The sequence below is a fragment of the Zingiber officinale genome, chromosome 3A (genome assembly GCF_018446385.1).
Source record: "Zingiber officinale cultivar Zhangliang chromosome 3A, Zo_v1.1, whole genome shotgun sequence".
NCBI classification, from domain to species: domain Eukaryota; kingdom Viridiplantae; phylum Streptophyta; class Magnoliopsida; order Zingiberales; family Zingiberaceae; genus Zingiber; species Zingiber officinale.
In genome coordinates this window covers 8,388,978-8,415,198 of record NC_055990.1, presented here as the reverse complement: position 1 = coordinate 8,415,198, position 26,221 = coordinate 8,388,978, and the positions used below count along the sequence as shown (strand labels likewise).

General features: G+C 37.7%; 1 protein-coding gene across 4 annotated transcripts in view; it reads right to left on the bottom strand.

The window, feature by feature from the left end:
* The window catches only part of LOC122051144 (methionine aminopeptidase 1A-like), an 82,123-nt gene extending 55,920 nt beyond the window's left edge, over positions 1-26,203 (bottom strand). For 2 of the 4 annotated variants that reach the window (XR_006131337.1, XR_006131338.1), the window contains exon 1: positions 25,906-26,203. Coding sequence is in view for 1 of the 4 variants with exons in the window: in XM_042612104.1 (XP_042468038.1) it covers positions 23,827-23,891 (65 nt within the window). In the remaining 3 variants the exon portion in view is untranslated. Of the gene's footprint in view, positions 1-23,826; positions 23,960-23,987; positions 25,424-25,905 lie in introns of those variants that run through there. The other 2 variants (XM_042612104.1, XR_006131339.1) reach the window with 2 other exon arrangements.
* Positions 26,204-26,221: the final 18 nt, after the last annotated feature.

The window sequence follows — 26,221 nt, the reverse complement described above, 5'->3', positions numbered from 1 at the left end:
TCCTCCCATCCGGTCACCGCTATTATTTGTGTGACCAAATGATACCAACTATTAATTTGTCAAAAGTTAGTTGACAAGATAATAAAATTAATGGGTTAAAACCCTCCTTTACAAATGTTGAATTTGTATACGTTCACACTAACGTGGCATACAAAATTCACGGTGTTTTGAGGCGTTGGTTAATTTAAAATAGTATTGTTTGAGGAATCAATATTATTCTAAATTTAGAGTCCTAACCAAAAGTTATTTGTGATTCTTAGGATGACTTTTAACCCATCGTCCATCATACTACAAAGTATAAAGCACCTTGGACCTAACTACATAGATTGAAAAGAAACCCGATATTGTTCTTCATCGAAAGCTATAAATTATCTTGACCGAGACTTGCTGATGCACCTAATGGTGAATCTACCCAAGAGGAGATTGAATATCATAAGAAATGGGTAAAAGCGGAAGAAGAGGCGGTGTTACATTTTGGCTTCAATGTCAAATGTATTGCAACATCAACATTACCAACAACTTATGATATCATGAACAATCCAAGGAACTCTTTGGTCATCAGAACAGGGCTTCTAGGCAAGAGCCATGAGAAAATAATGATGACCACCATGCAAGAGGGTACTCCTGTGAGGGATCATATCCCAAAGATGATGGCTTATCCGAACGAAATACAAATCCTTTGAGGTGAAATTGATGGGAAACCCAGATCGATATGATCCTCCAAACACTACCTAGAAGTTTTGATCTTCCACCTAAACTATAATATGAATAAGAGGATATATTCATTAACGGAACTACTGACAGAACTCCAGCGCAGAAGGATTATTTCGCCATAATTCTCAGATTCACTATGCTGAAAATGGTTCTACTTCTAAACCGAAGGAAAGAAGAAGAAGAAACAAGTTGGCTCGAAAGAAGGTGAATAAATCTCAGTACGTGATTTAAAGTCGGTGAAGAAGTCAAGGGCAAGTGCTTCATCCGTCAAGCGGTCGGGCGTTGGAAGGCGGATGTCCTCGTAGGAATCAAAACAAAGGTAAATCTCTTGCTCTAGTTGTTGAAACATGTTTAGCGGTGTTATCTACCAAGACCTGGTGTGTAGATACGGAGCCATCGATCATGTCTGCATTGCAGGGGTTCCAGAAACCCGACGACTATCTGAAGGAGAGTATACATGGGCAATGCTACTAAGGTGGCATTGTTGCAGTGGGAGACGTCTACTTATCTTTTAGTAGAAATAAAAATTTGGTTTTAAGAAATTGTCTTTATGTACCCAGTTTTAGAAAGAATTTAATTTCAGTTTCTAAACTGTTTTTAGATGGATATTCAGTTTCTTTCAGTAACGATATAGTTATTAAAAGAAATAAAGTGATTATCTGTTCTGGTGCATTAGTTGGCAATTTATATATTTTAAATCCAATTTCTTCCACAAAGCAAAACATGGAAATTTATAACTCATCTTCTAACTCTAATAAGAGAAAAGAACCTTCGGAAATGAACCAAGCATATCTTTGGCATCTAAGGCTTGGTCATATTAACTTAAGTAGGATTCAGAGGCTTATAGCCGATGGACTTTTGAGTTCATTAGAGTTGGAAAATTTTTCAACTTGTGAATCTTGCTTGGAAGGTAAAATGACCAAAAGGCCGTTCAAGGCCAAGGGGTATAGAGCCAAAGAAGTGTTAGAATTGGTTCATTCTGATTTGTGTGGTCCTATGTCTGTCCAGGCAAGAGGTGGTTTTGAATATTTCGTCTCTTTTATAGATGATTATTCAAGATACGGATACATTTACCTAATGCGCCGCAAGTCCGAGTGCTTTGATAAGTTCAAAGAATACAAGGCTGATGTGGAGAAACGACTAGGTAAAAGTATCAAGACACTACGGTCTGATCGTGGTGGCGAATACCTCTTAGGAGAGTTTAGGAATTACTTATCAGAAGTTGGGATTCAATCCCAATTGTCTGCACCTGGAACACCCCAACAGAATGGTGTGGTAGAACGAAGGAATAGGACTCTTATGGAGATGGTTAGATCGATGATGAGTTATTCAGAATTACCAAATTCGTTTTGGGGATATGCTCTGGAAACAGCAGTATACGTACTGAACTTAGTACCTTCTAAATCAGTTTCTTCTACTCCCATAGAATTGTGGAATGAGCGAAAACCCAGCCTAAGACATATTCGGATTTGGGGTAGTCCAGCACATGTGCTGAAACCAGATGCTGATAAGTTAGAATCTCGTACAGAAGTTCACGTATTTGTGGGATATCCCAAAGGAACGAAAGGTGGTTTGTTTTATAGTCCTAAAGACCAGAAGGTCATTGTTAGCACCAATGCCCAGTTTTTAGAAGAAGACTATATAATGGATCACAAGCCCAGTAGCAAAATTGTTTTAGAAGAACTAAGAGAGGACACGTCTACCTTAGTACCAACAGTACAAGATGAAGTACCACAAGAGACTGCAACACGTGTCACATATGATACACAACCACAGACGGTGCCTCGTCGTAGTGGGAGGGTTGTGAGGCAGCCTGATAGATTCATGTTTTTGGGAGAGTCTTCGGACTTGGTACCAGGTAAACATGAACCTGATCCCCGAACATATGACGAAGCACTCCAAGATATAGATCGTCTTGGCAAAAGGCGATGAATTCTGAAATAGAGTCCATGTACTCTAATAAGGTCTGGGAGCTTGTAGAACCACACGATGGTATAAAAGCCGTTGGATGCAAGTGGATTTATAAAAGGAAAAGAGGGATGACGGAAGGTAGAAACCTTCAAAGCTAGGCTTGTTGCGAAAGGGTATACTCGGAAAGAGGGAATCGATTAGAGAAAACTTTTCACCGTAGCCATGCTTAAGTCTATCCGGATACTCTTATCCATTCTTTTCATATGGATTATGAGATTTGGCAAATGGATGTCAAGACAGCTTTCCTGGAAGTCTTGAAGAGAACATCCATATGAAGCAACCGTAAGGGTTCATTGAAAAGGCAAAGAGCATCTAGTGTGCAAGCTCAATCGGTCCATTTATGGATCAAAGAACTTCAAGATCTTGGAACATCCGGTTTAATGAAGTAATCCGGTCATATGGATTTAAAGTCCGGATGAGTCTTGTGTATATAAGAAGTGTAACGGAAACGCGGTGGTATTTCTTGTACTATACGTAGATGATATTTTGTTAATTGGCAACAATGTCAAGGTATTATCGGATGTAAGGGTATGGTTGTCAAACAATTTGATATAAAGGACTTGGGAGAGTGTGCACATTCTTGGGATCAAAGTAATAAGGGATCGCAAGAAAAGAATGTTGTCTCTGACCCAAGCATATATAGATACAATCCTTGCTCGTTTTAGTACGCAGGATTCCAAGAAAGGTTTCTTACCTTTAGAAATGGAATAGCTCTATCTAAAGAGATGTCCCCAAAGACATCAAAGGAGATAGAAGACATGAAAGCAGTTATGCTTCGGTTGTAGGAAGCCTTATGTATGCAATGCTATGTACGAGACCGATATTTGTTTCTTGGTAGGAATGGTTAGCAGATACGAGTAACCACGACAAGGACATTCGGTAAAGCATATATTAAAGTACCTGAGAAGGACTAGAGATTATATGTTAGTTTACCAAGCAGACGATTTGCTCCCTTTGGGTTACACGGATTTAGATTTCCAATCAGATAGGGACAACAGTAAGTCTACATCAGGCTATGTGTTTACTTTAGGAGGTTGAGCCATTTCATGGAGGAGTGTTAAGCAGAAATGCGTTTCGGACTCAACCATGGAAGCTGAGTATGTAGCAGCCTCTGAGGCAGCTAAAGAAGCAGTATAGCTCAGGAACTTTCTAATGGACTTAGATGTGATTCCTGGTTTGCCCAAAATCATCACAATTTATTGTGATAATAGCGGTGATGTTGCACTCGAAGGAACCACGAGCTCATAAGGCAAGTAAACATATAGAGCGCAAGTACCACCTGATACGAGATATCGTGAAGCGAGGAGAAGTTGTCATCGCCAAGATTGCATCAGCGGATAACCTGGCAGATCCTTTCACTAAGGCCCTTCCGGCGAAAGCTTTCGATCGGCATGTGGAAGGAATGAGAATCAGATGTTTGGCAGAAGATATGGCAGCTTAGTCATTAGTATAAGTGGGAGATTGTTGGAGTGTATACTGAAAGCCTAAGCTTTTGTAAATATTTGTTTTGAATAGAGAATCACATTTGGTCAAATAATCTACATTTGCTTGTAGTTGTTCAATTAATTTATATTGTAGATAACATAGTCTGTGGTGTCACATACAGAAGATGATGTTATCAGTACCTTATAAATTATAAACAGTAGCTCACGAACAAAATGGAAAGGAATAAACCATTGGAAGGTCGTAGTGTAATTAGGAATCAGTTTATCTTAACTATCTAATTACACTAGTACACTTAGAGTGTATTGAGTAAGACCATTAGAGGTCATTTCTTTTATACTGACTTTATAAAGAAACAATGATCTCAGTTATTATGGAAGTGTGTGCTCTTAATCCTAATATAATAACAAGCACATATATTTGATATTTATTTCTTTAATTTATCAATAGGTGAGATTTAGTTCGATGAATCAATAAGCCCGATAAGTTGGGAAATGATATCACTTATAGTGTGTGTTGTTGATTATAGAAGGAAACTGTGTCCTAGCTATCTAGGTTGATAATATCCCCAAGATGAGCTCATAAAGATTATCATGTTAAACCCTGCAGGTGGACTTAGTCCGACATGATGATAAGGTTGAGTGGTACTATTCTTGGACAAAGATATTAATTAAATGAGTTGTCGGTAACTCACTTAATTAGTGGACATTCGATATCTTAAACACAGGGAGACTAACACACTCATAATAAGAAGGAGCCCAAAAATGTAATTTGGGATTGGTGCGGTAGTTCAATGATAGTTCTCTAGTGGAATGAATTATCATTGATAAAATTAAGTTGTATGTTCGGGGCGAACACGGGATGCATAATTTTATCGGGAGACCAAAACCAATTCCTTCTCTCGGTCCCTATCATAGCCTCTTATTTATAGAGTACTATACCCACCTATACCCACCTTCTATACCCACCAATAGGGGGCCGGCCAAGCTAGCTTGGGAACCAAGCTAGGGCCGGCCTAGGTATAAAAGTGGGTGGCCGGCCCTAGCTTGATCCCAAGCTAGAGGGGCCGGCCACATTAAATTAAAAAGGGATTTTAATTTTAATTTTTATTATGTGGAAGATATAATTTATTAAAGAGAATTAAAATTAAATTATCTCTCTTGTAAAAGATCTACAAAAGAATTAAAGGAGAGAGAATAGATCACTTTCATAATTTGTAGATTGGAGAGAGTTTTTATTTTCTCTTTAAAAATTATTCACATGATAAGAAATTAAAATTATGGAAATTTCTTTTGATCAACCATGAAGAGATTAATATTAAAAATTTTATTTTTAAAATTTTTCCGGAAGCAAATAAGGAAAGTTTAATCTTTCTTGTGGAAAAATTTTTCCTTAATTGCTCCATGAAGTGGCCGGCCATACACATTGATTAAGAAAAGTTTATTTAATTTTTCTTAATTAATTGTTGTCAAGGAAATTAAGGAAATTTTTATTGTAATTAAATTTCCTAATTTGCTTAGGCCAAGGAATATAAAAGAAGGGGTGAGGGTGCCTTCATGAGTGACAACCTCTATTATTTTCTCTCCCTCTTTTGTTCCTTGGTGTGGCCGGCCATCTTCTCCCTCTCTTCCTCTTGTGGTGGCCGAACCCCTCTCTTCCCTTGGAGCTCTTGTGGTGGCCGGATACTACTTGGAGAAGAAGAAGAAGAAGAAGGAGAGAAAGCTAGCATCTCTTGGAGCTTGGTTAGTGTTTTGATTTTCTTCCTTGGTGAAGCTTCTTTCTTTGTGGCCGAACCTAGCTAGGAGGAGAAGAAGGTGGTTGGTGGTTTCTCATCTCGGAAGATCGTTGCCCACACAACGTCCGAGGTTAGAAGAGGAATACGGTAGAAGATCAAGAGGTATTTTTACAAGGTATAACTAGTATTTTCTTTTTCCGCATCATACTAGTTATTTATGGAAATAATACCAAATACAAGAGGCATACGATTTAGTATTTCGAATATGTTATTTTGATGTTGTGTTCTTTTGTTTTATTTTATCCCTGTGATTTGATTGTTCTTTTCGGTTAACCTAAAGTTATTTTAGGAAATTAAATATTAGATTTCTATAAAAGGTTTTGTCTAGTCGGTGGTGGTTGCTCCCATATCCAAGAAGGTCATGTGCCTCGCCACGTCAGTACTGGGAACCAATTATGGAAATTAATATTTAATGGAATTAATAACTTAAGGTGATTTGGGTCGAACGTGTTAAGTTCCGCAGGAGATCCAAGTCTAAACCTAAAAGAACAAATAGATTAAGTTTTGGATCAAACGTGTTAAGTTCCGCAGGCGATCCAAAATTTAATTTAAAAGAACACATGGTAGCTAGGAAAAGGTTCAGACCTATGTACAAAATTTTTGTACAGTGGAACCTCTAGGTTTTCCGAGTAGCAACCAACACTGCAAACAACATGTACCACGGTACTGTGTCTTGAATGTGCGCAATAAGTTCGTCCATAATTAGTGTAAAAAGATAGAGACTTAAAGCTGATCCTTAATGTAACCCTATCTTTATTGAAAATGCTTCAGTTACTCAGACTGAAGTCTTTACTCTAGTTGTTACATCCTCGTACATATTCTTAATTAGTTCAATATATGTTACGCTAACACCTCTTTTTTCTAGAATTCTCCATGTAATTTCTCTTGGGACTCTATCATAATCTTTTTCTAAGTCAATAAATACCATGTGTAGATCTTATTTTTGCTCCTGATATTTTTCAATTAATTATCTAAGAAGATGTATAGCTTTTATTGTCGACCTTCTAAGCATGAACCCAGATTAATTTTTGGTTACTATGGTCTCATTCCTTAATCTTTTTTCTATTACTTTTTCCAAAAGTTTCATTGTATGACTCATTAGTTTAATACCCCTATACTTTGCATAATTTTATACGTCTCCCTTGTTCTTATATAAGAGAACTAGAGTACTTATCCTTCATTGATTAAACATTTTTTCATTTTCAATATCATGTTAAATAATTTTGTAAGTCATTCAATTCCTTGTTTCTCTAAGCACTTTCATATCTCTATCAGAATATTATCTGGTCAAACATTTTTTCCATTGTGCATCCCATTTTAAGTTTGTTCTACTTCTAAAGTTTGAATTCTACGATAAAAATTTAAATTTCTATACTCATTTAACCTACTTAAATTACCTAAGTTGGTCACCTAAACTTTCATTAAAAAGTTGATAAAAATACCTCTTCCACTGCTCTTTTATTTCTCCATTGTTTACTAATACCCTATTACATTCATCTTAATACATGTTATTTGGATAAAATCTTTTGTCTTCCTTTCTCTCACTTTAGCTATTCTAAAAATATCTTTCCCCTTCTTTTGTATCCAATTTTTGATATAATCGTTCAAAAGTTTCATTCTTTGTTTCACTCATTACTTTCTTAGTTTCTTTACTGGTTATTGTATATTTTTTTAAGTTTTACTCGTTCTTACAAATATATAATTCCTTATAAGTTATTCGTCCCTTCATTTTCTCTTGTATTTTCTCATTCCACCACTAAGATTTCTTACTTAGTGGTGCATGTCCCTTTAACTTGCTCTTAGCTACTATTTTCAACTTTGATACCATCTTATCCCATATTATATTAGAGTCATCATATATTTCTCCTAATGCTTGTATTTTTACCTTCTCCTTAAATATATTTTGATTCCATCCTTTAACTTCCACCACTTAATTCTAGGAGTCATATATATTTTCTTTCTATTGATACTATATTTGAGACGTATATCCAACACTACTAATATATGTTGGATAGTTAAGCTTTCTTCAGGGATGACTTTGCAATCGTTACAAATCTTTCTATCCTTCTTCCTAACAATACGAAAGTCAATTTACGATTTATTATTCCCACTTTGGAATGTGACTAAGTGTTTTTCTCTTTTCTTAAAAAACTGTATTAACTAATATAAGGTCATATGCTATCGCAAAATCTATAGTTTTCTCTTTCTCATTTCTCGTTCCAAACTCATAACTCCTAATGTACCCTCTCATATTCCTCATTTTTCATTCCGACATGCACATTTAGATCACCTACTATTAAAATCATTTCATTTAATAGAATGTTTTGTAATATTTCATCTAAGTTCTCCCAGAACCTTAATTTAGTAGTTTCATCTAATCCTACTTACAGTGCATATACGATAATTATATTCATAGTTTCTTTCGCCATTATTATCTCAAAGGCTATAATTTTATCCCCTTTTCTAACTACTCATATAACTTCATCCTTTAACGAACTATCTACAATAATATCTACTCCACTCCATTGTTTTACTCTTTCCAGTGTACTATAACTTAAAACCCGAATTCTCTATCATATTTACCTTCTCGCCTACCCATTTTGTCTGTTGTACACACAGAATACTAATTCTTCTCCTAATCATCATATCTACTACCTCCATTGATTTATCGATGAATATTCCGTTCTATGTTCCAAATCTTAGATTATTAGTTTTTCTATCATATTTAGTTTTATCCAACATATGGTATGAGAACTCTTGTCTATTTGACACTGCATTCAAGTTCTCATAGAGATGTAGTGGTCCTTCGGACCCTGTAACGCGAACTCTTACATATTTAGCACTACAGCCAAGTTCTGGAGATGTAGTGGTCCTTGCCGAGATGTTACAGTCGGACCCTACAACATGTTTCTTTCGGAGAACAACCTAGCATTAGCACAATAGTTTAATGAATTCATTCATTGAATATTTGTAATAGTTTTGACGTTGACTAGCAACCTAATGCAACCCTCTTTTATCAAGGCTTAGGACCGGCTATACCGGTCGTCATGGACGGAGTTACATTCAAACTAAGAAGTGTTTGACATGCTTAATGAGATTGATATGTTAAGAGTAAAGTGACTTTAATGTCAAGTTGGAAGTAAAAAAACAAGAGTAATTATTATTTGATTCAGAGAATAACACATGACTAATTGAAAAAGTGAAATATATAGTACTAGCCTTGAAATCTCTTTTTTTCACTTTGATTAGTTAATTTCTTGAGACTATGTAACATGACTCATAGAAAGCAACCTTAAATTTTATATGATATTTCAAGACTAAATCAAAAAAAAATATCTCTTATGTCATGACCATAGCTATCTACAAATTGTCAGTTGTAGAAATTCATATCGGATAGGCTCTCCCACAGGTAGGAGATTCTCTTTAGAATATTATGTTATTCTTGAAAACGGTCTTACATCTTGGAAAACTAAAATGTAAATCATTATATCCACACAAATCAAGCGACAAAATAAAGTTCAAAGTCATAGCTCTTGTTATATAAGTTTATCTAACTCAAACAATTAATGACCAAGCAAGAATGACGTTCTAATTGAATCAATAAAGCATTATTATGAATATCATGTCCTACGGATTGCTTCCAATCTTATCTTTCATGAGGATGAATAAAGCATATGAGCCAAAAATGCAATAGAAGGATATCTTAATTAACTAGCAAATTTACTCGTTATATCTTTATGTGGTCCTAGAATTGAGCACATTTGTAGGATTTACAATATCAGTAATATAGCTTGAAAGGAAATGTTGAGGTGCAAAAGAATTGGGTTTCATTTAAACATACCGAGTTGAGGGGAGTAAATATAAAAGAACAAAAATGATATTATATATCAAGGGTAAAGGAGACCTTAATAATTTTTAGACCCTCAATAAAACATTCCTAGAGATGAGATACCTTAATAATTTTTCCCATTAACTTCTAAAAGCTAGAGTTTATTTCCAGCAAAAATTTTCAAATCTCTAGCATATATTGATCCTGAATGTGGTAAAAATCAGCAAGATGAAATCTCGATCAAAACATCTCTACAAACCCCAAAAGCATTCATATTAGAAAGTGTATTCACCATGGTTTGAAATATCGTTTCGTGCCGCCCGGCACGGACAGTTTTTACCATTCCGCCGGGCGACCGAAACCGGCACGGGAGGCGTCCCCGACTCGGTGGTGCCGAAGGAGACGTGGGACGCCTTCGTTGGCGCCAGAGGAGACGCGGGACGCCTCCGGCGGCATCCCGCAACGCCTTCAGCACCGAAGGCGTCATGCACGACGCCTTTTGCAGCGCCGAAGGCGTCGTGCGCGACGCCTTCTGCGACACCAAAGGCGTCCGACAGGGTCGTCGGACGCTTCCGGTGTCGCCGGAGGCGTCCGGCAATGCTTCCAGCGCCGCCGAACGCCCCCCGTGAGATCGCCCGTGATCATCGCGGGCGCGATCCCGCGTTACTGCGTACGCGATTTTTTTTCGATTTTAAATAATTATTTATTTTATTTAATTAATTTAAACAATTCCCAAGAATGTGTGGAGGATGTGTGATATTTCCAAGAGGCTTTTATAAACCCTAATTAAATTATCCTAATAAAATATATAAAAAATATATTTAAAATTAAAATAAATTAAATAAATTTTATTAATTAATATTCTGAAAAAATAATATTTAAATTTTATTTAAAAATTTAAAAAAATATATAATAATTCTTATTTATATTCTAATATATTTTTTATTATTTTAAATTTCATTTAAATTTTTTAAAAAATTCTAATAAATTATATTTATATTCTGATATTTTTTTATTTTTTAAAATTTTTTTACTTGATATTTTTTACTATTTAAAATATATATTATTTAATTAATAATTAATTAAATGAATAAATAGTTAATTTATATAATTATTATTGATATAAAGTAATATCTTGTATTAATTTATTATTATTATTATTATTATTATTATAATAGATACTTTCATTTTAATTTGAATTATTGATATATCAATTCTATTTAAATAAAATTATTTTTAATTATTTTTTCTAACAATATTAAATTATTCAATAATTGAGAACTTATAATAATCAATATAAAACTTATTTTTATATACACAATAAATATATTTATCTTATAATTACTATAGATAAATAAAAAATACCAAAACTGTATCGGCACGGCACGATACGATACCGAAACCGTATCGTTCCGGTCTGAGACCGAAACCTCGGCACGGGTCGAAACTTTAAACCTTGGTATTCACACTTTCGTCTCTCGTATGTCCATCAAACTGATACATTTCTATAAGCTTGAGTAAAGTTTTAATAGCGCCCAGGGCATAGCCAAGTTGGTCACTACATGGTAGACTTGCAAAAATAGACAAGGGTCGATTACCAACAAAGTCGGGGAAAAATACACTCTCATATGGTGGTCTGCTCGATTTCCTGATTTACATCTCTACAAATGATTGTGGGGCTCTCGAGGTCAGTGTATGACCTTTTTTACAAAAATTGAGTATTAATTGTTTCATATAATTAAAATTAGAATTAGACATTGACAACTTAAAATTTAATTTAGGCATTGACACCCCACTTTTTACCTTTAGAGTTACTCTTAACTTCAGCTTCCAATTTTCTTCTATTCTTTCATGGGTCTTTTCTATTTGATCTTCTCCTTGTTTGATTAATAGGTATGATAGTGTCCTCTTTCATGGCATGTGAAGCAAATGATGTGATCCTTCTTGTTTGCTTCCTTCTTCCTACCATGGGTGAATAACATTTATATGATATAATTTACCAAGTTTAGAAGTTTTTACCTTTCTTTCCTCTTCTTGTGAACATTTATTCTTATAATGTCTCTTTTCATTGTATCCATTATAAATGATATGTGTTGGACCCCGTGATTATTTTTGTAACGACCCGACCTCTCGACCCCTTGGGCTGCCCAACTGGCGGCCCCTTGGCGGTCCCTTGGGCGGCCCATTTGGCGACCCCTTATATCGTCGACCAACAACCCTCGGCCGTGCCGTTACTCAACAAGGTCTTCCCACCCCTGGCCAGTGGATTTTTGCCTTCCCCAGGATTCGAACTCTAGGCCTCCAGGTTAAATACTAGAGTTTATGAATCCTGGTAACCAAAGATTCATAAACTCTAGTATTTAACCTGGAGGTCTAGAGTTCGAATCATAGGGAAAGCAAAAATCCACTGGCCAGGGGTGGGAAGACCTTGTTGAGTAACGGCACGGCCGAGGGTCGTCAGTCGACGACATAAGGGGTCGCCAAATGGGCCGCCAGTTGGTCCGCCCAAGGGGCCGAGGGATCGGGTCGTTACAATAAAAAGACATCTTTTATTGTAACGACCCGACCCCTCGGCCCCTTGGGTGGCCCAACTGTGGTCCATTTGGCGCGCTCACTTGGCTATCAGGATTCATAAACTCTAGTACTTAGCCTGGAGGTCTAGAGTTCGAATCCTGGGGAAGGCAAAAATCCACTGGCAAAGGGTGGGAAGTCCTAGTGAGTAACGGCACGGCCGAGGGTCATCGGTTGACGACATAAGGGTCGCCAGTTGGACCGCCCAAGGGATTGCCAAGGGGCCGCCAAATGGGCCGCCAGTTGGGCCGCCAGTTGGGCCGCCCAAGGGGCCGAGGGGTCGGGTCGTTACAGTTTTGATGTAATCAACCAAGTTAAGTTAGGTCCTGTTTGATTTTAATCCTTGTGTCTAAGTGTGCAGGAACTTAAGAGCACAGGAAGTCGAGCGGAAGACGTAGCTGACGAGAAGGACGACACAAGAAGGGAGCCAACGGGCTCGGTGCGTCCGAAGGACGAAAGAGCTGCAGAAGAGTACACCGGTAGACGAGAAGAACGTGCGCGACGTTCGAGGGACGAGAAGCCGGGGTGGAAGTCTGTTTGAGAAGAAGGCTGGAAATTGGGTTCGGGTGAGCCCTATTTCTGTTGGTCGCAATCACCTAAGCGAACGGAACTTCAAAAGCTGAAAAGGAGACGAAAAGAAGCTGGAAAAACAGCTGGAGGCGCCCTCAACGGTCATTGGAGGCGCCTCCGACATCAGCATGTTGAAAGTGCCGTAATGGCATTGAGGGGGCCCTCGACCTGGCCAAAGTGGCCATTGGCAAGCGGATAAAATTTTATCCGCTTATCCCCTTAGAGATGCCCTCAAGACTTGAGATAGGATTTCCAAGAGCTATATAAAGGCCCCTAGCGCTAGGAATTAAGGAATCAACTCTTGTATTCAATTCCTAGCAACGTTTGACCTTTCTTAGTGTGTAAAAGGCTTCTCCGCCTTCAGAAAAGGAAATTGTTTCTGAGCTTTTCAACCGCCTTGGATTAACAACCACCTAAGTTGTAAGTAAGTCAATCTCTTGAGTCTTTTCTCTATTTTCTGTCATTTTATTATTTTATTGTCACATTTTTAGAGTTGAAAGAACGAGGAAGGTATTTCTTATTTTTCAGACAATTCTCCCCTCCCCTCTTGCCGGCCCGCTGCGCCAACAATTGGTATCAGAGCCCAACAGCCTCAGAAGGACTAACCGTCGTCTGAAGCAACAAAGATCAAGACGATGGTCGGTGCAAATATTCACCCTCCAAAATTCGACGGAGACTTCGCTACATGGAAACGCCGAATGGAGATATTTTTTAAAACGGATTTCGATATTCTTTTAACAATGAAATATGGATTTACAGTTCCAAAAGATAAAGAAGAATATATGAAGATAGAGCAAGTTGATTTCGTGGCGAATGGGAAAGCAGAGTTTTATCTGCTCAGCGTCCTTCCGCCTCAGGAGGTCAACCAAATCGGCAGCTACGACTCCACCAAAGATCTCTGAGAGAAGTTCCTAGAGCTCCACGAAGGTACCTCAAAAGTGAAGTTAGCAAGGGGGGACATCCTCCGGACTCAGCTTACAAATCTCCGGATGAATAATGGAGAGAAGGTAACGCAACTCCAAGCGAGAATCAAAGAACTAATAACTCAACTGAACAACCTCGGAGAATCGGTAACAAACCGAGATTCGATCCAATATGCGCTCAACGCCTTCCCGAGAACGTCAGAATGGGTGTCCTTAGTAGATGCATACTATATCTCTAAGGACTATGAAGTATGTACACTAGAAAACTTATTTTCTACTTTCGAACTTCACGAGTCTCGAATTGCAGAACCTAAATAAATAGAGAAGTCAAATCTCAATGTTGCCCTACAAGCCGAGATGGACAATCCCAACCCCGAAGCGTCGATCGATGAAACTGAAACGATGCTATTGGTAAGGAAGTTCAATAAGTTTATTAAGACTAATAAATTTAGATCGCAGTCAAGAAAGTATTAACGCAACAGAAGGACGGTTCATTGCTACAATCGCAATGAAAAAGGGCACATCAAGGATGATTGCCCAAAAATAAAGAAAAAGAACAACAAAAAGGAGAAAGGAAATTACAAGCCAACATCCTCTAAATACAATACCCTGAAGGTCACGTGGTCAAATTCGTCGTCCTCCGAATTTGAAGTCGAAACCTTCTTGGGATTAACACTGATGGCCAACCATCAAATTGAAAGAGAAACCAGCTCAGAGATGAGCATAGATAAAAGGGGAGAATCATTAGAAGAAAGCTGTGATGAAGGGGGAGCATCAGAAATAGAGGTAAGTGAGGTACGTACTTTAAAAGTCTTTTCATTTTATTAAAGTTCTTACAAAAGATTTAGTAAAATCAGAAAAAAAAATTATGATTTAAAAATACTGTTAAATAATTTACAAAAAAAAAATGATAATTTGAAAATGCAAATTCAAAATCTAAAAACTGATGCATGCTTAAAACCTAACAACTTTCAAAAATCAAAACTTAAGAGTTTATGGAAAGTTAAGTTGGTAAATTAGACAACATCAGGGACAACTTAGAAAAATTCCAAAAAATTATGTACCCCCTAAGTTTTTATTAACCCAGTAGGAACATATACTGGGTTCCAAAATCTTATCTAGATTAAACTTGTTTGTTAATTAAGATTTTCAGCAAGAAATTAAATATTTAAATTCTTTAAAAGGCTTTTTCTAGAAGTGATTGATGATTCAATAACCAAGAAGGCCTAGTGTCTCGCCATAGCCTGGAAGCCGATTATCGAATTGAATATTTAATTGATAAACTGATAAGCATAAAAATTAATTTAATGCTTTTAAATTCTTGTCAATCATTAGAAAATTTTATTTTTTAAAAAATTGTTTTTAAAATGTTCAATTAACTTGAAAAATGTTTTTTAAACTTGACCTTCTGTACCTTTTTTTTTTATGTGATCAAAGGGGGAAAGATAGGTACAAGTCTAGGGGGAGTTAATTTTTTTTTATTGATAGATTTTTTTTATCGATTTTAATGTTGCAATTACTTATATTGTAAATTTATGCTTAAATGTTTTATTTGCATTTATTACTTGTCTGTTATTACCCTAACTTGAACTTGGGTTGATGCACATCAAAAAGGGAGAGATTGTTGGACCCCGTGATTGTTTTGATGTGATCAACCAAGTTAGGTTAGGTCCTATTTGGTTTTGATCCCTGTGTCTAAGTGTACAGGAGCTTAAGAGCGCAGGAAGTCGAACAAAAGACATAGCTGGCGAGAAGAACGGTATGGGAAGGGAACCGACGGGCTCGGTGCATCCGAAGGACAAAAGAGCTGCGGAAGAGTACACCGGTGGACGAGAAGAACGTGCGCGACGTTCAAGGGACGAGAAGCCGGGGCGGAAGCCTGCTCGAGGAGAAGACCGGAAATTGGCTTCAGGTGAGCCCTATTTCGGTTGGTCGCAATCACCTAAACGAACGAAACTTCGGAAGCAGAAAAGGAGACGAAGAGAAGCTGGAAAAACAGCTGGAGGTGCCCTCAACAGTCGTTGGAGGCACCTCCGACATCAGCATGTTGAAGGCGCCCTCAATGACTGTTGGAAGCACCTCCGACATCAGCATGTTGAAGGCGCCCTCAATGGCATTGAGAGCGCCCTCAACAGCCTTGGAGGCGTCCTCAATGCCTTTTGAGGGAGCCCTTGACCTGGCCAAAGTGGTCGTTGGCAAACGGATAAAGTTTTATCCGCTTATCCCCTTGGAGGCGCCCTCAACCCCTTTGGAGGTACTCTCAAGACTCGAGATAGGATTTACAGGAGCTATATAAAGGCCCCTAGAGCTAGGAATTAAGGAATCAACTCTTGTATTCAATTCCTAGCAACGTTTGACCTTTCTTAGTGTGTAAAAGGCTTCTCCGCCTTCAGAGAAGAAGATTGTTTCTGAGCTTTTCAACCGCCTTGGATTAACAACCACCTAGGTTGTAACCAAGTCAATCTCTCAAGTCTATTCTCTATTTTCTGTCATTTTATTATTTTACTGTTGTATTTTTAGAGTTGAAAGAACGAGGAGGGTATTTCTTATTTTTCAGGTAATTCTCCCCTCCCCTCTTGCCAACCCGTTGCGCCAACAATATGCTCCTTTGACTTGATTTGGATTGACAAGCTCAAGGAATCATCTTCTAAAGTCTTTATCGGCAAACATTGATATATCTTCATTCCCTAAAGAGGTTAATGGCTCTCCACTTGAATCATTTGATGAAGAGGGTCTCACATCTTCATTAATTTCCTTGATCAACTTTAGCTCATCATGATGAGTTTTGATGGAGCAAACCAGCTTTGATATCACTTGTTAGCACCATGAGCGATAATAGTTAGGTGGTTAGAGGGGAGGGGGGAGGGGTAGGGGGAATCTGTGATGCGGAACAGTAGAACCTAAAGTTTTGGGACCATTTTGATCATAAGCTTTGAAAGGTCATAACTTTTGATTCAAGTTGAATCATGGGGCCTAATATATTTAGAGATCTATATATGTTACTGGATGTAACTTGTAACGGTCCAATCTTAGGCCCAAAAAAACATCGTTTAAAACCTTTTCAAAGGCTCCAAAGAATTTGTCCTTTTATTATGGTTATTTTTATCTTTTGCATCATTAGGATTTTGGGACTATTTAAACATTTGTTTAGTTGATAATACAACATTGTCTTTGTTTGAGTTAATATTATTCAGTTAAACCAAAAGAAGGATTCTCTGTGTTTGGTGATTTCCGATATCAAAAATTCTCTATTATAACTAGCCTATAGAATAATCGTTATTATGTCCGACATTTGGTGAATAACACTTTACCGTCAAATACAAATATCTACTCTTGCTAATGCTCTTAGCAAGGTTAATCAAAAATGTCAGATGCAACAAAAATAATAAACGTAAGTTCAAGCTCTCTAACAAACCATATAATGTGGTTCAGAACCCTCGTTTCTACTCCCCAACTTATGATTCTTTAGTGAGTCACGGTAAAATTCTGACTATGCTTTCTCCTTCAAGGATACCTTCGCCTTCAAGGACTCTCCTTAGTTCTTTTTTAACCTCTCAGCATTTCCTTATATCTTCTATTGTTGATTAGTCAATATCTACACCACTAATCGACTGTTTTCATAATAGCCACATGCTTCAACAGTTGATTGCTCAACCTAATCGCTTCTAGCATTTGATAGCTACAACTTTCCTTTGCTAGATCAACCATTTTCTTTCTACTCATGTGAGGGGATCGATTAACTAAATTGAACACCAGTTAACTCAACACGTTCAATTGATTGCCCAATCAATTGACTTCGAATAAAAATATTAAGTTCGCAAGTCATCAAGCCTAAGTCGACTCAACTCACAAGTTAACTAGGAATACCTTAAAGTCAGGATACCATTATCTTATTGATCGAGTCTTCATCTAAATTAAACACTACCCTAAATCCAAAGTACGGATTACTCGACTCTCACAACTCATTTATTAGTGCAATCAGACCCTAAGTGATTATGATACCTTATAGATTCTAATGTTTGACTAAAGAATTTGAGTTAGAATCATAATTGTATTTGATATACTATCAAGTCATACAGGACATGATCGAGATATACGTGGAGACTTGACTTGGCAAGGGGTACTCATGACTTGATAGCTTAAGGTCCGTGAAGATTGAAGAAGTACAACATGACACATCCAAGGGACCACAAGACGAGCATCAGGGTGCAACTAAGCTAAAGGAGGCAAAAATGTAGATGAAGGCGTGAACAATGACACAGAGCACAGGTGCATCTAAGAGACGAGTGCCTAACGAGAGATGGCATCGAGACAATATAAAATTCTTTGATGAATTGAGAGATATATGCCTAGGAGAGGGTAGATCTTAACTTAGACGGACTTAACCTTTAAACTGGTTGTAATCGATGATCCAACTATTGAAGGGTGCCTTTAGTTCACTGGTGGTTTAGTCAACTAAGTAATCAACTTAAGTGAATTAGCAAGCGAATAGAATAATTTTTACTTGGAATTAAGTTTGGAGTTAGCCAACTTATTGTACTTGAGTCAACTAGGTAAATAACTGAGGCTAATTAGCTAGCAAACAGAATATTTCAATTTATAGCTAAGTCGATAATCAACTAATTGGGATCAATTGACACATAAAAGAATCTAGTCGATTGATGCGACAATACAAAAGTTGGAGAGAACCCTTGATATGAAAAAAAATTGCACGACAATGTTAGATGACCTAAAGGATAAAATACATTAGTTAAATGATAGTGCATTTTAATCAACTAATCAACATCAACACAGTAGAATGGTCAAGAGAAAGAGAAGTTGGATGAAGGCTCAAAAAAGAGTCAAGCGGAAGAATCAAGCGTCAATGTTCCAATATTAAATTGTAAAATATTTTGAGCCTTTATTGAACACTCCCTTTCCTTCATATTTGAGCTTCAATTGTAATCACTCCCAAGTGCTTGTAAGAGGTGTCTTCATCTTCAACCTTCGAAAGTTGTCTAAGAAGTAAAAAAATAATGGTATATCTGGGAGTGATCGACTCAAGGACAATAAACCATTAGGCCATAAAGCAGAAATGAGAGTTCCAAACCACATTAAATTGATTGCTAGCATTCATATTTAGTTTTTTTTTTAAATTCCATTATGCATTTATTGGTACCCCAAGGTAGTTTTGATGTAATCAAAGAAGTTAAGTTTGATCCTTTTGTGTTTAACCCTGTGTCTAAGTGTGCAGGAACTTAATAGCGTAGGGAGTCGAGCAAAAGATGCAGCTAACGAGAAGGACGGCACGGTAGGGAGCCGACGGGTTCGGTGCGTCTGAGGGACGAGGTGCTGCGGAAGAGTACGCAGGCGGACGAGAAGGAGGCGCGCGGCGTTTCCGAGGGACGAGAAGCCGGAGCGGAAGCTTGCTCGAAGAGAAAGCCGGAAGTTGGGTTCGGGTAAGCCCTATTCCGAATGGCCCAAATCACTCAAGCGAGCGGAGCCAGAGCGGAAAATCAGGACCGAGGCGAGCAGAACTGGAGCAGAGGGCCCGAATCGAAAAAGTCAACATTGTTGACTTTAAGGGTCTAGGCGCCCGGAATGGAGCTTTATCCGGATCACGTTTGACCGCGATCCATTGCGAAGGGTATAAAATTTGATCCCCTTTAGACGGCTGAACCCTTCTAAGCGCCTCGGCCAAGGCTATAAATACAGTCTTAATCCAGAAGCTTCACAACAACAAGAATTACTGAGCAACACTTGTACACGTTTTTCTCTTTGTTTAGCTTCTTCATTTTTGTGTGTGCATTGTTGTAAAGAGACTTCTCCACCTGAAGGAGAAAGTAGTGTGATTCATTTCCTTAGATTAACAACCTCCCCGGTTGTAACCAAGTAAAAACTTCGGTGCATCTGTCTTTCAGTTTATTCGTTATTTTATTTATGCAAGTGTTCTTTTAAGTCCGAGAAGGGTTCGTTTCTTTTAATTCTGTAGAGCTATTCAACCCCCTTCTAGCCGGCCAACAGTCCCAACAAGTGGTATTAGAGCAAGGACGCTTCAAGAGGACTAATCGCCGATCGAAGCATCAAATCAATGGCCGGACCGAGCATATGCCCATCGAAGTTCAAGGGGGAGTTCACTAGCTGGAAAAAGTGAATACAGGTATTCTTTAAAACCGACTTTGAATTACTTTTAATAATGAAGTTTAGTTTTGTAGCATCCAAAGGTAAGGAAGAATACCAGTGGACGAAAAAGGAGTAGGCTGACTACGTGGCTAATGGCAAAATAGAGTTCCATCTGCTGAGCGTCCTTCCGCCATAAGAAGTCAACCGGATCGGCGCCTATAACTCAGCAAAGGAGCTTTGGGAGAAGTTCCTTGAGCTACACGAAGGGACGTCCAAAGCAAAGCTCACGAAATGGGGCTTACTTCGCAACCAGCTCACCAACATTCGATTTGAAGAAGACGAAACAATTATACACCTTCACTCGAGGATTAAGGAGCTCATCACTGGACTTTCGAATCTCGAAAAATGAGTAAGCAACCGAGATTCACTAAGGTACGCTCTTAATGTATTCCCGAGAAATACGAAATGAGCATCATTAGTTGATGCCTTCTATATCTCTAAGGACTTAGAATCTATTATCTTAGAAGAATTATTTTCAACTTTTGAAATGCATGAATCGAGATGTGCAGGTACGAAGGAGCCGAAGCACAACATCGCCTTCAAGGCAACGAGAGATGAACATGAGTCAGAATCCTCTCTCGACGACGATGAAATGGTAATGATGGTAAGATGTTTTAAAAAGTTATTTAAATCAAGAAAAACTAATCATCCGCAGGGTAAAAAGAAAAGGACAATCAAATACTACCACTGCAACAAAGAATGACACGTTAAGGACAACTGCCCTAAGTTAAGGAACCAGGATAAGGACAAAGGAAAGAAATCTGTCCAAACAAACAAGTACAAGACTTTAAAGGTGACTTGGGACGAAACGTCATCCGAATCGGAAGTTGAGGTTTTCTCCGGACTTGCATTAATGGCAAGTCATCAAGAAGATGAACACGAAGCAAGCTCGTCTGAAATGAGTATCGAGAGCATCGATAAAAGGGAAGCTACATTGGAAGAAAGCAGCAATTCAGCAGGAGCTACGGATAACGAAATCGACAAGGTAAGTCAGGTACGATCTCTCCCACCTGACAAATTGTTTAAGTTTGTGAAATTATCAACTAAAGATTGTTGTAAACTTGAAAAAGAAATTAAAGAATTAAAATTAATTCTAGCGAAATCATATCCACTAGACGATTTTGATAAATTAAAGTTAGAAAATGACAATTTACAAAATGAGATAAAGAACTTGAAAAATCATGCATGCTTAAATGCTAGAACTCAAAATTATAGACTAAGCTAGCATCTTAGATTTCATAAAGGACAAATTAGAAAAATTTCAAAGAAATATGTCCCTAAAAAATTCTTAATTAATCCAGTTGGCCAGAACCTATATTGAGTTCCAAAGTCTTGTCTAACTTGATATTTAATTAGACTTGGCGCTTTCAACGAGAAAATTAAACGTTTAATTTTCTTATGAGGCTTTGTCTAGAAAGTGGTTGTTGCTCCAATAACCAAGAAGGTCTAGTTCCTTGACACAATCTGGAAGTCAAATATTGAAATAAAATGTTTAATTGATTAACTAATAGAGCATTAAAATTGAAATTAGATAATGTTTTTAAATAGTTACTCAAATTTTTTTTACTTGAAAATTCTCAAATTTTTTATCTGCAAATTTGTTTAACTTAGAAAATTTTCTTATTTTTTTAATCTGTTTAACTTAAAGCTTTTAAGTTATTTTATAAACTTTGCTTTACCAAAATTTATTTTATACGTTGCACAAAAATTTTATCTTTAAACTTAGAAAATTTTTCTACTTGAAATTTTCTCACTTAGAAATTTTTTTAAAGTTTCTAAACTTATAGCAAATTTTTTTATATCAAAATAATTTTCAGAATTTTCAAAACTTGATAAGTTGTTTCAAAATTATTTGAAAATCAGAATTACCCTTAGATTTTTTTTGGTACCCCACTTTTTATGTGATCAAAAGGGGAGAAGAAAAAGATTGAGTCTAAGAGGAGGTAGATTAAAATTAAATATTTTTTCACTTTAATTGCCTTTATTTTTATGTTAGTTTACCCTAACTTAACTTGGGTGGCTCACATCAAAAAGGGGGAGATTGTTGGTACCCCAAGGTAGCTTTGATGTGATCAAATAAGTTAAGTCCTTTTGTGTTTAACCCTGTGTCTAAGTGTGCAGGAACTTAGGAGAGCATAGAGTCGAACAAAAGACGCAGCTAGGGAGAAGGACGACCGGGAGGGAGCCGACGGGCTTGGTGCGTCTGAGGGACGAGGTACTACAGAAGAGTACGCGGGCGGACGAGAAGGAGGTGCGCGACATTTTCGAGGGACGAGAAGCCGGAGCGGAAGCTTGTTCGAAGAGAAAGCCGGAAGTTGGGTTCGGGTGAGCCATATTCCGGATAGCCCAAATCACTCAAGGGAGTGGAGCCGGAGTGGAAAACCAGGACCAAGGCGAGCAGAACGAGCAGAGGGTACGAATCGAAAAAGTCAACGTTGTTGACTTTAAGGGTCTAGGCACCCGAAATGGAGTTTTATCCAGATCATGTTTGACCGCGATCCGTTGTGAAGGGGATAAAATTTTATCCCCCTCCAGGCGCCTAGAACCCTTCCAAGCGCCCCGACCAAGGCTATAAATACAGCCTTAGTCCAGAAGCTTCACAACAACAAGAATTACTAAGCAACACTTGTATGCACTTTCCTCTTTGTTTAGCTTCTTCATTTTTGTGCATAAATTGCTGTAAAGAGGTTTCCCCGCCTGAAGGAGAAAGTAGTGCGATTCATTTCCTTCGATTAACAACCTCCCCGATTGTAACCAAGTAAAAACTTCGGTGCCTCTGTCTTTCAGTTTATTGCTTATTTTGTTTATGCAAGTGTTCTTTTAAGTCCGAGAAGGGTTCGTTTCTTTTAATTGTGCAGGGTTATTCAACCCTCCTTCTAGCCGGCCAACGGTCCCAACAGTATTTACTTCAAGTATAACTTGGTAGGAACTACTATTCATCCTCTTTTGGCTATCCCGACCATCTCTACACCGGTCCTAACGTCACTTAAGCAGTGCAACTTGACTCCACCCACAAGATCATTCCCCATCAAGTTTTATGTACCTTAAATGCAGCAAGCCAACAGATCGCTTCACATGTCATTCTTCATTTCTTACCTACATAGTTCGCCTTCATTTAACTACTATTAACAATGCACCATGATGCTCCTTGTCTTGCGATCCTTCAGATGTCGCATCCCATCTTTCTTTGAACTCCATCAGACCTCAAGTCAGAAGCCAACTAACTTGGTCATGCAAAGTGAAGCCCCACGAATTTCACCAACACCAACTTGATGATTCTCATCCTAGAATCCCTCAGATGCCTCATGTAATCCTACTCCAAACTTCATCACACCTTCGATCCATTGAGGAGATCTCCTTGGTCACACCAAATCATCATCATCCACACTTGACCTAATCAAGTCACAAGCTCAGTGAGCTCCATGTGCATCCTGTCAAATCCATGCATAACTTAACACATATATCAAATATACAAGTAAAAGTCTAACTTAAACTCTTTGCCCAAACATCAAAATCTATAATTCCGTATGATCACTTAGGACACAATTGCACTAATAACATTTTTCTTGATGTCTCTTTATCGCATTTACCTTACATTCTAACCAAATCAACTCAAGAAAGAGAAGCAAATACCAAATCATAGATATCCAATAGTATTCCTAGCAAAGTATTTGAGGAAAACATATGCCTTGACTCTATTATCAGCAATAGATGCACTTTACTTGTGTTTCCTGGAATATTCAAAACTAAATCATGACTCACAATTGTGCAAGAAAGTCATTTATTGAAAACAAGAAACATGAATGTCAATATTGCTCTTTTTAGGAACCATAAGCTTAAGTATGTACCTTAAATCACTCAACTCCAAAGTAAGATCACTGATCTCCATGCCTGAGAGTCTTATTGCAGCCATGGACTAGGAAGTTCCTCTCGTGTAGTTTCTGCATGTCTTGTAAGAGATATTGCAGCTCACTTCATTGCCTATAGAAGAAGGAACATATTTCCAACACTTCTCAACAGGCAACATGAACGTTATTCACAAATTGTGTTCTAATAAACCAACTACTCTCATTTAAAACATTGACCTTCAAAATATAACCTTATTTGGGTCTAATCAAAACTCCATAACCATTAGTCAAGTGAGAGCCACAATTGCATTGCTGCCCAAACTTCTAGCATTCTTGGCTATATGTCTGGATTTTGTTTTGGAGGGCTTTTCTCCGTAGGTGAAGAATCTTTAGCTCTTTATTATCTTCAACAAGAGCAGATTCTAATTTGTATACAATTCAGCAGAACATCAGACTTGCATACCTTGTTTGTACAAGGGTAGCACTCAGAAAATATTGAATAGATCAATACAATCTCAATTAGAGTTTTATGTACTAGCATTTACTTAGACTGATAACTACCAATTCATATAACTGGTACAAACTGCAATAGGATCTAGGATCCAGGATCCACAGTTCTAGAGAAATATTTATCAGCATCATCCAATGAGATGCATTAAGTTTCAAAGTAACCAAACATTCAAAGCTAGTTGGGTGTAGCAAGAAACAAAAGCACCATTGCTGCCCCAAATCTGCCTGCAATTCATCTTCCCTCTTGGTTTTAGCAAGTGGATGAGGTTGATGTAAAAATATTGAATAGTAGAACCCCATCACATGAAGCTGTTGAAGTCCATCATAGTGGGACCAAGTCAATTCGAGCACCACATGGCACTAGTCCTCCGCATGCCCCATTTTTCCAATAAAACACATTGACAATGGGCATTCCACCTAATTGCAGGCCTCCACAACCATCCTCTACTGATTACCCAATAAATGAGTTTTTCATTTTCTCACATTAATGACTTAAGCCAAAATGAAAGGATTTCAAAAGACCTACTCTCTTTCTCTATAGCTGTTAACTTTTCATTTACATTTTATCTGCTTTATATGCTTAGTATCACAGCTACAATGAAAGTTCGAGGTCTCCCTGTAACAGCTCCTTCCCAAACCAGATTAGGCTTTCCCTACAAGGCCTTCTCAAACATTTGGATAAGTCCCTCCAGCATCCTTATCTAATGGCTCAATTGGCAAATTTGACCATGATAGAATGGAGCTAAAACAGAGAGAATTCTGCCATATAAGATGGAATTGTCTAATAAAATTTCATAAAATGAACTGGGCTTATATAAATTCATAAAGAAATGGCATGATAAAAGTTCAGAAAAGTTTAGGAAAACATAATACATCTTTCATATTAGATTATCTTGGATAGAGTAACGTAAATGCTACAGCTAAAATGAAAGTTGGAGGTCTCCCTGTAATGGCTCCTTCCCAAGCCAGATTAGGCTTTCCCTACAAGGCCTTCTCAAACATTTGGATAAGCCCCTCCAGCATCCTTATCTAATGGCTCAATTGGCAAATTTGACCATGATAGAATGGGGCTAAAACAGAGAGAATTCTGCCATATAAGACACAATTGTCTAATAAAATTTCATAAAATGAACTGGGCTTATATAAATTGATAAAGCAATGTCATGATAAAAGTTCAGAAAAGTTTAGGAAAACATAATACATCTTTCATATTAGATTATCTTGGACAGAGTAACGTAAATGCTTACGATAAGAGTTGGGATGGCTGCAATTAAGAAGCTAGTAAATGCTACTGAGGTCTACATCCAAAGAGAAAGAAGAAAATAAAATAAAATCTTCAGTCCAACTGCACTATGAAATGATCAGTAAAGAAGCATAATATCAGCTTATAAGTTAACCCAATTTAACAATTCATCAGCTATTTCAACACTGGTTCAAAGGAAACACAATTGTTAAATCTGAACATGCAAATGAAACAGAAAACAAACTGTAAGAAAACTAAACAGATGGAAGTTATGACTTTGCTTATGCAACATATACTTCTTCAGATAGGTTAGCTGTGTAGGTTACCGTGCAAGAAATGAACAGCAGGAAGAATGCCTGATCTCCTAAGCTCATCCAGTGCGATCTTATTTTGCTAAGAGTAGCAGGCACGCCGATCCTGACGGTAAGTCCATCCAGTTCCAATCTTTTTTCCTCGCAGTTCTCCGTTCCCCCTCCTACCACCTCGGACTCCTCCACCAATGGATCCACCTCCAGATCCGCACCATCGGTCCTATTCATCGAGTACTAAAAAGTCAGCAGGCGAGGGCACTGAGAGCCTAACGGCGTGGGTTAGCAGATGCTCTGGAAAGAAGGTTTAGGGAAAGATAAGGATTTCTAGAGT